Below are 13,003 nucleotides of genomic sequence, written 5' to 3' on the forward strand. Positions count from 1 at the left end.
TACTACATATGAGACTTGCTATTTTTGCCTGTCAAACGTAAGTAAAAATGTTTTGGTGATCTTTTGGACAATAGTTCCATAACCTGAGGACAAAGAAAAAGAAAGAGAAGAACTTGTGTTATCTCCAAGCATAGTGATTTCCATGAAAAACAGAGCCCTTCTTAGCATTTTTGTCATCTTCAGCATTGCATGTGGCATGATGGAATAGATATAGAGTAGACAGAGGGTGATTTGGGCCCATGGAAACAGTTGTCCTTGGCCAAAGTGAGTTCCTTCCAAGAGACTTCTGTGATTTAACCCTGGCGTCAGTTTGTGTTGGGGAAGAGTGTCCACAGTTAGATGGAAACATGGAACCAGTGGTTGAAGAGAGAAGCATGGCTAAATTTTCCATGCATAATCAGTTAAGCAGTCTTTATTTAAACCAGATTTCTTTTGTTAAAACATGATGCCATTTAATAAGGTCAAAATATGGGCAATAGAAACACACGTGAAGACTTTAGCTTTATATAGTATATATACTGTTGTGTACCACCACATCCTGTGTCTCAGATATCACGTTTTAATTTTTTTTTTTTTGCATTTGTAGAAAAATCCAACTTTTTTGTATTACTTTTTATACTCATATAATCCTTCTGGTGCTGACTAGGCAAGTTAGCCTCAAATAGCTGGTAGTTATGCTAGATTTTTAAAGTTACGCCGAGCTGTTAAATGTATCCCATGGAAAAAATGAGAGATGGTGAAAGGTGCCCCTCATTTTGTTTCCTAGGAATTGATGAGGTCCTGGGAAAGGAGGGGTTACTTTTCTAATTTGATGTTCAGTTGTTTTCTCTGTGGGGTTTCTTAGTACTGACAATAATGAAGACATCTTTTGTTTAGATGCTTCTAGGCCCCTTACAAGAGAAGGAGGTGGGAATCTAAAATGAGACGCTTTAGGCCTTGTCTTATGAGCAATTTTATGCCTATCAAGAGCTGTTGATACTTGCCAGGACTGATGTGTATTACAAATGCAGTTATGCAATATGGACGTCATGCTCTATAGAATTAAGAAACAGTATCAACTCGAATTTTAAAAAATACAATGTGGACTACTTTCTATTTCTAAACTCCTTAGTTGAATTTGTGAAGTTAAAAAAAATCAGTATTTTTAGAACAGATGCTCCTTACATGTAATGTTTTGCATAAGAGCGTTGTATTTACATGAGAGTCGAGCCTCACTATAATTTCTCTCATCAATAAAAAAAGGGAGTTGAAGGTTTTAAGGAGGCTTGTAGAAACTGGAAAAACTTAATTATACCTTTTCTCAGAGCCTCCTTCTGTCCTCTGCAACAATCCCTTATGTCTCTAGGACTAGAAGTGAGTTACATAGAGGAAGAAAAGGACTGTCTGCCAAGTTACTCACTTACTACATTGTCAAAGCCCTTGATGAAGAGGGGAAATGATTTTCTTGGTTTCATCTGTATGAGGGAAGAATCAATATGCCAATTCCAAATGACGAAGTTTGAAATTTGTCTGTGGAATTACTCTTCTTTGTGCAAAGTAAGGGATTTGTATAATTTTGTTAGAAAGAGCTTTCTAAGCATTGGAAAGGGTTTAAGGGCAGGAGCAGGCAGAAGCAGCATTCATACACTTTGGATAAGGGAAGAGCTCTTCCTCCTTGACTGCTCCTCTCTTTTCTTAGTGGCTGTCTTCTCACCACTCTTCAGTCTGATAGTCACCAATAGGTCTGTCACCCAGGCAGGCCACACCTGCGTGTAGAATGAACAGATGAAGGCATTAATATTTCAGATCCCATTATTTGCATTACCCAAGTGGATGAAATTATTTAGATTATTTCATGAGAAGAGTTTTGTTTTTTGTGGGTTTTTTTTTTTTTGACAAAATAATTTCATGACAAAAAGACTATTTTATTGACAGTCTTCACTTGCTTATTTGCCCCTAGTTGTAGTTCACGGACAACTTTTATTTCTGTTTATGGCTTGAAATGATTAGATTCACAAACTTTCTTTAGGGGTCTTGTCCCTTTCTAATCACCAAGGGAATTTTTGGTTCCAGATCTCATATGTGTTACTGAGTATTGTACAGCTGTTTGTAGATACCATTAGATCCATTTGTTATTGAGTATATGAGAAAATAGGCTGTCTATTTATTGTCTTATTCTTCATTTATTTTAAGACCTCCGTGTAGCTTCCAGAACTGCCATGCAGTGGGAGGAAGGTGGCCAGTACTTCAGCCTGTCACATAACTCATGATAACCATCAATAAAACCCCAGGGGAATGTTCACTCTTGCTAACCCAAGGCCATTCTCATTCTGTTGCACACAGGCATTGTGGAGGATTACAAGCCACCCTTCTATGATGTGGTTCCCAATGACCCAAGTTTTGAAGATATGAGGAAAGTAGTCTGTGTGGATCAACAGAGGCCAAACATACCCAACAGATGGTTCTCAGACCCGGTAAGAGGGTTGGGCTCTTAGCTTTAGAGTTCACCTCAGTTGATTGCTGTTTGCTTTCTCCCTACGTGCACTGTATATTGGTGGCCCTTCTTCCATTAATTTTTTAAAATTTATATGCAGGGAGAGAGAGAGAGAGAATGAAAATGAGAATGAGAACAAATGAATATGGGTGTGTCAGGGCCTCCAGCCACTGCAAGCAAACTCCAGATGCGTGCACCACTTTGTGCATCTAGCTTTACATGGGTACTGGGGAGTCATTACACTTGCAGCAAGTGCCTTAACTGCTGAACTATCTTTCCAGCCCCGCCCCTTCTTCCCAATTTTATTGAGATTCTCAGAGGCTAATTAACTAGGTTTGAAAGAAGGTCTTGTTCTTGAAGAGTGAAAATATTGACAAGAATTTCATTGGCAGGGAGATGACTCATTACCACTCACCTAAGAGTAATACATCTAATCTCCCCTCTATCTCTGCATGCTTGAAATTCCAGACACTGGCTGCTCCATGCTGCAGAGCCTGAATTGCTGGTCATAGGCATGGTCATAGGTGGAAGATCTGAGAGTCCGAGAAGTGACTCAGTTTTCAAATTTCATTATTATCTCTGAGTTAGTTCTGTTGCTTTACCATCCATAAGATCATTAAGGGGTCTAACCTAGCCCGTGGAATTTTCCTGATAAAGTAACTTGGTACTAGTATTAAGTCCAAAGGGCAAAGTTCATGGAACTCTTGAGTGGTTTATCAGTGTTAGGCCATGACTTCCTCCTTCCTTCCTCTCTTCCTCCCTCGTTCCTCCATTTCCTCCCAGAGAGAGAGAGAGAGATTGAGAATGAGCATGGCGCACCAGCTTCTCCAGCCACAGATGAACTCCAGATGCTTACGCCACCTTGTGCATTTGGCTTAAGTGGGTCCTGGGAAATCAAACCTGGGTCTTTTGGCTTTGCAGGCAAACACCTTAATCATGAAACCACCTTTCCAGCCCCCATGACTACTAGTTTTTTAATTTTTTTTTGTTTATTCTTATTTATTTGAGAGTGACAGACAGAGAGAGAAACAGGCAGAGAGAAAGAGAATGGACCACCAGGGCTTCCAGCCACTGCATATGAACTCCAGATGTCTGCGCCCCCTTGTGCAGCTGGCTAACTTGGGTCCTGGGGAATCAAGCCTCGAACCGGGGTCCTTAGGCTTCACAGGCAAGCACTTAACTGCTAAGCCATCTCTCCAGCCCCCATGACTACTTCTTTAAAGAAGTGGCAGTAACACCTTCGACTACTCAAAGCCGGCAGAGTTCTTCAACAATAATTAACGTGACAGCTGTCTGATTTTGAGGGCCATTAAAAAGCCAGTTTGTCATTATGGTATTTGTTCTTTTCTCAGACATTAACCTCTCTGGCCAAGCTGATGAAGGAATGCTGGTATCAGAATCCTTCTGCAAGACTCACAGCTCTGCGTATCAAAAAGACTTTGACCAAAATTGATAATTCCCTAGACAAATTGAAAACTGACTGTTGACATTTTCATGGTGTGAAGAAGGAAGAGTCGACATTGTCATTGTCCAGCTGGGACCTAACGCTGGCTGACTGATTGTCAGAACAGAATCCATCTGTCTCCCTCCCTAAGTGGCTGCTTTGGTAAGGCAGACATCTCCCCCAACCACATGCTGGGGAGACACCAAAACCATCCTAACCTCACTCAATGAGTGTGAACTGGGCATTTTGCAAACTGTTCACACTGCAGAGACTGATGATGGTGGACAGATACTGTTGCAAAGGTAGGGAACTGGAGGAACACAGAGAAATCCTAAAAGAGATCTGGGCATTACGACAGTGGCTTTGCATATCTTTCACAGGTCTCCTCAACACTCCCCACGGGAAACTCAAGGAGGTGGTGAACTTTTAATCAGCAATATTGCCTGTGCTTCTCTTCTTTATTGCACTAGGAATTCTTTGCATTCCTTACTTGCACTGTTACTCTTAATTTTAAAGACCCAACTTGCCAAAACGTTGGCTGTGTACTCCACCGGTCTGTCTTTGGATAATAGGAATTCAATTTGGCAAAACAAAATGTAATGTCAGACTTTGCTGCATTTTACACACGTGCTGATGTTTACAACGATGCCGAACATTAGGAATTGTTTATACACAACTTTGCAAATTATTTATTACTTGTGCACTTAGCAGTTTTTACAAAACTGCTTCGTGCATATGTTAAAGCTTATTTTTATGTGGTCTTATGATTTTATTACCGAAATGTTTTTAACACTATGCTCTGAAATGGACATTTTCTTTTATTATCAGTTAAATTCACATTTTAAGTGCTTCACATTTGTATGTGTGTAGACTGTACCTTTTTTTTTTCCAGTTCATATGCAGAATGTATTTAGTCATTACCCATGTGACACCACCGAATATATTACTGATTTAGAAGCAAAGATTTCAGTAGAATTTTAGCTCTGAACGCTGTGGGGAAAATGCATTTTCTTCGGAATTATCCATTATGTGCATTTAAACTCTGCCAGAAAAAAATAACTATTTTGTTTTAATCTACTTTTTGTATTTAGTAGTTATTTGTATAAATTAAATAAACTGTTTTCAAGCGATGGTGAAATTATTTTTAATATATAAAAAGGGCTATGTAATCTACTGTGTTTTCTTATGGGAGTAGTAGAAACAACTAATTTTAAAATTGAATTTGATTTTCATGACAAGTAATGAACTGAGAGTGGCAGGAGGATGCATAGCTTGAACTTGGTCAGAAAAACTCTTTTGGTTTACTTTTTGTTTTCCTCTTCTGTACTGTTTTTTTTTTTTTTCTTCCTCAGCTTCCCCACCTTAAAAGTAAGGATCGTAGAACCCTCTGCTACAAGGAGACTGTGAATACCATGGGTGGAAGGAGGGATATAAGAGCATTTTGCTTAGTACAAGGATCAAGTTAATACCAAGCTGTCATACACCTTCCTTCCTGTTGCTGGGGAGTCCATCCTCCCCTTTCCTCACTTTCTGTATACAGCAACATTTAACAGGCTAGATTTAGAGTAGACTAGAAAAGACAAAGTGAGAAAATCCCAGAAGGTCCTCTAGAGGTAAGTTAATCATTCCTTATATGCCTTTACTTGGAGGACACAGAATATAATCACATTTTGCTTTTTTAAAGTTGAAAATTGAAATTTTCATTCATGTTACATACAAGAGTTTCTATCTTGACAAATTCACAGTATCCAGTTCAGTGGCCCGAGCTTCACCCATTTCCATCATCTGTCCACAGAACTCTTCAAGCCTTGTGAAGCTCAAATTCTGAATCTCTTAAACACTCCCTTCCTCATCTCCTCTGACCACCATTGTTCTGCACTCTCTCACTCGGTTTCTGACTAATTCCTCATGTAAGTGGGGTCACGTGTATTTATTCTGTCTTGAAGCTGGCTTATTTCGCCTAGCATGATGAGTTGAAGCTTCATCTGTATTGCAGCACATGTGTTAAGATTGTTCAGGCTGAAGAATATTCCATGTAGATATAAACAACCGTTTATTTTTCATCTGTTGGTGAATGATTCTGACTTTTGACTGTTGTGAAGAGGCTTCTATGAACACAAGCATACATGTATCTCTGAGGTCTTTGATTTCATTTTTTCAGCTATGTACTCAGAATAGAATCCCATTTAACTTTTTTTAAGGCTGTGTAGACTTACATAGAAGTACACTGCTTGGTGAATAGTTCTGGCTTGTCAGCACTGATGGATACAGTACCCCCAACAAGAATCAGAGCATCATCAGGGCCTGAAGTCTCCCTCCGGTGACATTTCTCCCCAACCCCAACACTACTCCTGAACTTCTAACAGCATACACTGTGTTTGTTTATGGGCACTTCCTAAGTGGAGCCTTAAAGCACATGTGAATATCAGTGTGGGGCCGCCAAGTGATGGGGTCGGGTGTGGGATCTGCGCTCATAGATAGGACGAGCCTGTTTGTAAGCAGGCTGTTCAATGTGTGTTTCCATCAGGCATGTATGAGCACTCTGGCTCTTTGACATCTTCAATGGTTCTTAGTATTTTCTTTTTTTCCATTTTAGTCATTCTGGTGGACGCTGTACACATATTTCACCAAAACAAAGAAACAAAAGTGAGAAAATGAGTAAATAGTTTAAATAACTCTTACTATGCTCTTCAATGACTGTGGAGACCAAAGTGAGAAATTCTAAGATGTAAATAGGGTTTTGGTTCCCGAGTGCCAAGTATGAGCCTAGCATAGAGTGACATATATCATTTTTCACTACAGCCTGGTCCTTGAGTGGTCAGTAATGGCTCCACTGGTGTCCACCTGGTGAGTGTAGTTGCTCCCCAGCTGGTTCTGTAGACCATTGTGTTGCACGTGGGCTCAGAAGGACCTCACTTCTAAGCAATTTTGACCCTGATTTTCTTCTTACCTATTTTGAATCCTGACTGCAAGATTTCTGTTTGTGGGTGCTAAGCAGATGCACGTGGTGAGCAGCAGAACCCTGGTAACCTTTAAAATTTTATTTTATTTATTTGAGAGAAAGAGAGAATGGTCATACCAGGGCCTCTAGTCAATGCAAACAAACTCCAGACACATGCACCACCTTGTTCATCTAGCTTTATGTGGGTACTAGGGAATCGAGCCTGTCTTCTTAGGCTTTGTAGACAAGAGCCTTAACCACTGAGCAATCTCTCCAACCCCCAGTACCCTTCTCAAAAGACAGGCTTATATCGTGTCTCACCTTGACATTGAGGGCCTAAGAGGTTTGCTGATGTACCAAGACTGTTTTTCAATGTAAGCCCTGAGTTGTCTCATGGGCAGGTCCCCAGAGCTGCCAGTGGGGCCCTTAGGGCAAGGACACATTTGATTGGCTCAGTTCACTGAAGCAGGGAGATGTCTTATATTACAAGGTTGGCAGGGAAACAGGCAGACTTCCATCATCTTTCATATATTGTTCCATATAGAAAACCACAGTCTTTCAGCTTAAGTCTTATCCTTTCTTAAGTCGCTTTGTGGGGCTCGGGCTGAGTCTGCCTACTTGATGTGTCCTGGAAGCCTTTGAGAGGGATCCTGCAGGGCTAGAAAGCAGGCACTTCCTGCTACTCGGGCCCCCTATCAGTCCCCACAGCCAGTGTCCCTTCTTGGCCTTGGCTGTGGGGATTTCTTGTTTTCTGTAAGTAGCAGTTTTTCAGTTCAGTCTGGAGTTGTTCTAATGTTTGCTGCCTTCTTGTGACCCACCTGACAGATACGCTGCCATCTGACCGTGTCTTGCTCCTCTGAAGGGAAAGGCTGCATCCCAGGTGCAGGGGGTTTCAGATGTGGGTTCTAGCTCTGATACTCCCCTTAACCACTGCATTCTAATGATCCTGCTTCTATCACTGTCTCCCCAGTATCGGGTATAGCTGCCTTCTCCAGGTGTTTCTTTCATGATAACTTCCATGGCCTTTCCCCAATGACTAGTTGTTAGACCCAGCTAACCTTCCCACATACTAAAAGTCACAGTAACAACTGGTGGTGTCCGGACTGGGACCTGACAAAAGCATTGTCTTGAGACCTCTTTCTTGGCACTTTCTAAGGTGGCACAGATGCCACACCCCCTAATTTGCAGGTCAGAAAACTGAAGCAGTAATGAAATGGGGCTGTTCAAAGAATTTGTAGCAAAACTAAAATTGAAGTCTTGTTGTTAAGTCAGAGTTCTCTTAGTTATCTGTGTCTCCCTCCTATTCCCACCCTCAGCCTCTGTTTGTAGCCGTCCCTCCCTAGGGGAAAGACTGAGAAAAAGAGGGTCATCTGAGGTTTCATTTCGTAACACTTTGGTGTCTACAGGAAGATCTTGTAACACATCCTGGACTACTCTTGCATCTAGAATGTCAGCTCCCTCACTGAGTTGATCCTCTTTTTGCCTCTGTCTCCAAATTAATAGTAATTTCTTAAATTCAAGCACTAATGGGTATGTACCCTAGTTGGGTACTTTAGCCCCACAGCTTTCTTTCCAAAGCTTTTTGCCTCAGTCTGCTCTGTCAGAGACTTGGGGCACAGTGTTTCAAAACCAAATTAATTCACACACTTGAAGTGACTGGCCATGCAAATCCTGTGTTTTCTTTATAGAACTCTTCCCTGTACATTATCTGAATTCCCCAAGTAGCAGTTACTAGTTACCCTTAACTCATACCAATTTTCCCTCCTTCCCTCCCTCTCCTTCCTCGCTCCCCATTCACTCCTTTCTTTCTAGATTCCCCACTCTCTAAATCCCTTTGACAACTCATGCTAGCCTTGAATTCATGATCATATGATCCTCCTGTTTTTGCTTCCCAAATGCTGAAATTACAGACATGTGCCACCACTTTCCTAATTCAAAAGCCTGTTAATGTCACTAGTCATTCTAAAACTCCCATAGCCTTGACATTCAAGTGAGTCCACAACGCACTTCTTTAAAAACTAATGCCAACTGCCAAGTCCCATGCTCTCACAGTCATGGCATTTTATGTGACAGCTCCTTCTTTGACCCACTTGGCATCAGGTATTTTTTATGATGTCACCTTCATCTTCTACGTGATTATCTGTTGTAATCATGGCTAATAGTTCACATCTACTGTGTATCCACTGCCTGCTGGATCCTTTGCTCACCATTGACCAGGTGCCCCTCTTGGTCACACTAGCAAGTAGGTACTAGAATGACTTTTATGAGATATTTAAAGACAGTAGGGCTCATAGAGGTTGTGATGATGTCCATCCCACATCTAGAAAATTACAAACCTATGAACCTAGACTAATTCCAACATCCAGAGTCTTGATGTACTATATGCTGCTGCTTTTTAATAGAAGTCACTCACATATTTTTTCCCCTGCTTTCTTTTCTTTTTTTTTTTAAATACCCCCTGCCAGGTGTGATGGTGCACTCTTTTTTTTTGGTAATTTTTATTTATTTATTTGAGAGTGACAGACACAGAGAGAAAGACAGATAGAGGGAGAGAGAGAGAATGGGCACGCCAGGGCTTCCAGCCTCTGCAAACGAACTCCAGACGCATGCGCCCCCTTGTGCATCTGGCTAACGTGGGACCTGGGGAACCGAGCCTCGAACCGGGGTCCTTAGGCTTCACAGGCAAGCGCTTAACCGCTAAGCCATCTCTCCAGCCCATTCCCCTGCTTTCTTTATAGCATGATAAAGGTTGTCACTGACTTTCTTTTCAGTAAAATACACACACTGAATTGCTAGGCTGAGTAGTGAGAGGTTAGCCTTGCCTTTTTTGCCAGCAAATGATTGTTTTTCTTTATGTAGTTTCAACATTTTTAGAACTGACTTCAAGATAAAAATTCTCATGCCATTTGTTTAAAAATGCGTAGAAAAACTCTTTCCAGTATATCAAAATATTTAACATGAATAACTTTAGGTATCATTCTGGATTATTTCTTCATACTCTCTGTAACGAGAAGTACTTTGGAATGATAAAGGAAAGGCAGTTTTGTGTTGGTGTGGGAGGCCAGGGTAGTCTGCTCAATACAGGTGGCTTGGCAGGGGGCTAGTAATTACTTTGTGAATCTATAATATTAATTTTTCCATTATTTTAAAAGGTAAATAGTTCTACAGTTACATTAAAAACTAGCAATCTTGGGCTGGAGAGATGGCTTAGCGGTTAAGTGCTTGCCTGTGAAGCCTAAGGACCCCGGTTCGAGGCTCGGTTCCCCAGGTCCCACGTTAGCCAGATGCACAAGGGGGCGCACGCGTCTGGAGTTCGTTTGCAGAGGCTGGAAGCCCTGGCGCGCCCATTCTTTCTCTCTCCCTCCATCTGTCTTTCTCTCTGTGTCTGTCGCTCTCAAATAAATAAATAAATAATTTTAAAAAAAACTAGCAATCTTGTGATACGTCCCACTTCTTTGATGGCTATCATGTTTTATATTATACTGTTCTGTCCTAGTCTTTGCCTTTAAATTTTTTTTTTAAAATTTTTATTTATTTCCAAGGGGAGAGAGAGGGAGAGAGGGAGAGAACAAGAATAGGTGCACTGGGGCTTTAAGCTTCTGAAAACAAACTCCAGATGCATGCACCACTTAGTGCATTTGGCTTTTTACAGGTACTGGAGACTTGAGCCCAGGTCATTGGGTTTTATAGACAAGCGCCTTAACCACTGTGACATCTCTCCAGCTCCTGGCTTTGTTTTTGAAATAGCCTAATGGCTTTCTATTTCTTGTTCTTGCTTTTAGTTGAAGACATTATCCCCCAAAGAAGAGGAAGTGGTCTTTTTTCTAGTTTCCCTCCACTCATCCTGCACATGCTTGTCCATCTTCCCTCTGTGCTTCCTGTGCTCATTCGTGAACTAATACGTACTTGTTGAGTGCCCAGCATGTGTCAGACACAGTTGATTGACAGGGAAGAGGCAATGCTTGCAGCAGACAAAAATTCTTCCTTCACAGGGCCTTTTAGAGTATAAAATTTTGGATTGAGTCAACATCTAGTGTTTAATTTTGTTGCCACTAATATTCACCAATAATTCCACTTCTTTTCGTGTGCAGCATTTTATTTTCATGTGTGGGGGGGATTGAGCCCAGGCCCCATGCACGTTTGACTAGCTCTCTACTGCTAAGCCATATCCTCAGCTCTCAGTGGTTACCTTCTCTGCATTTACAAAGTTTTCAGCGTACTACCTCCAAACATTCAAGTTGTTAATCTCCCCTTTATCTATCTAGGCAAGGTAATTCAGTAATGTTTCTCAAGAAGTTATTGCTCCTGCAACCTGCTGGGCTGCTCCAGGCTGCGCAGGCCGCTATGTAGACCAGTTTCTGCTCTTCTCCTGGGCTTCCCTTTGTAATTTCCCTGGCTCTTTCCTGTCTAGGAACCTCAGCAGTAGTAACTTCCGAGTCACTTACTTCCTGGTTTGCTAAGGCGCACCTTCCAATGATTTCCTGAGAAAGAATGTGTGGGGAATAAAATATTTTGAGACCTTTTAGATCTGAAAATATCCTTTACTTTTGGTTTCGGAATATATAACTCTGGATTGGACTTTTAAATTTTTGGAAACATCACCACATCATCCTACATGTTCTGTTAGGGCCTAAGTCTCATGTTCTGATCATAAATCCTTTACGTGTTTTGTTTTTTTACAAAATTTTTAGGGTTTTATTTCTGCCTCCATGCTTCTTAGTATCTTGAGTTCCTATTCTTTAGATGTTAGACCTTTTGGGCTGATTATCTAAATACATACACACAGACACAATCTTCTCTCCTATTTTCCATATCTGTGTCTATAATATAAGGATTAAAAACAATGAGTTTATGAGCAGATACCTTGTTACTTAGTATCTAATTCACAAGTCACTTGCTTATAGTTTAGTTTCCTCCTCTGTTAAGTGGCTATAATAATGCCTATCTCAGATTTGTTGTAAAGATTAAATGAATCAGTACTTACTAATTCTTCAGTAGAAGTTTCCAATATTTTATTGCAATTTTCATTTATCAATAATATAACTTAGACTCAAGAAGTGAGTATCTGCTTAAAAGTCAATTTAAATGGGCTGGAGAGATGGCTTAGTACTTAAGGCACTTGCTTATGAAGTGTAACAACCCTGGTTCGATTGCCCAGTGCCCATGTAGAGCCAGATGCACAAAGTGGCACATGCATCTAGAGTTGGTTTGCAGCAGCTGGAGGCCCTGACATGCCCATTCTCTCTGTCCCTCTCTGTCTGTCTGTCTCCCTGATTGCAAATAAATATTACTTAAAAAATCAATTTAAATATAAAAGTTGACTGCATAAGTTATTGCTGTACCTGGTTAAACATGGCCCTTGTTAAGTTAATCAGGAGGCATCGCAATATTGTTTTCTTATTTCAATTTGAACACAAGGGCCATACTGCATTTATGCTACCTGCGGGATCTTTCTAATTCTTTTTTCTTTCCCTTTATTTCCTTTTGGGTGGCTGTGAGAAATTAAGGAAAGGGGCTCATCTAGGTGGTTCCTAGTTGCTTAGAGAAACCTGAGTAGTGACTTTAAAATTTTTAAATAATTTAAAGATGCTTATATATTTTCTCATGGAGTTAATCTGTCAGTGGTCCTCTTTCTATTGTGTGTTATATGTATTGTCATTATTTTTTTTCACTTTAACATTTGTCATAATGTGGCTCTTCTGATCAATGAAAGTTTTCAGCTATCTTATCTGAAAAGTCCATATTTCACTTTTGGCTCTGAAAGATGTTTTCACTGACCATAGGATTCTTAGTTGAGAATTTTAAAGCTAATGCTCTACTGTGTTGTTCTTTGCACTGTTTCCTGTGAGAAGTCTGCTGTCTACCTTATCTTTATTCCTCTGTGTGTAGTGTGTAGTATGATTATTCCCATTTTCTTTCATTTGGAAAGTTCAGTTACACATTTAATTGAGACTGCTGAGCATCCCCACAGTTCACCTGAATACTGAATTCCTTTGTGTGTCATCTGGATAGTTTTTGTTATGAGGTCTTCAAGTCCACTAATGTTCTTCACAATGCCTAGCTTGCTATTTATCCTATCAAATCTTCCTTTCATTTTACATGTTGGAGAATATTTTAACCTGTAGAAAGAAGTTCAATTTGGGCA

At 40.5% G+C, this 13,003-nt stretch overlaps 1 protein-coding gene across 3 annotated transcripts in view; it reads left to right on the forward strand.

Annotated features, from left to right (window-relative positions):
* Positions 1-5,047, forward strand: part of Acvr1 (activin A receptor type 1) — a 142,367-nt gene extending 137,320 nt beyond the window's left edge. For all 3 annotated transcript variants that reach the window (XM_045147985.1, XM_045147987.1, XM_045147986.1), the window contains exons 10-11: positions 2,323-2,453; positions 3,826-5,047. In XM_045147985.1, the coding sequence (XP_045003920.1) occupies positions 2,323-2,453; positions 3,826-3,960 (266 nt within the window). In that variant the 3' untranslated portion in view covers positions 3,961-5,047. The remainder of the gene's footprint in view (positions 1-2,322; positions 2,454-3,825) is intronic.
* The last annotated feature ends 7,956 nt before the right edge of the window (positions 5,048-13,003 follow it).

Source organism: Jaculus jaculus, chromosome 4, assembly GCF_020740685.1.
Source record: "Jaculus jaculus isolate mJacJac1 chromosome 4, mJacJac1.mat.Y.cur, whole genome shotgun sequence".
NCBI classification, from domain to species: Eukaryota; Metazoa; Chordata; class Mammalia; order Rodentia; family Dipodidae; genus Jaculus; species Jaculus jaculus.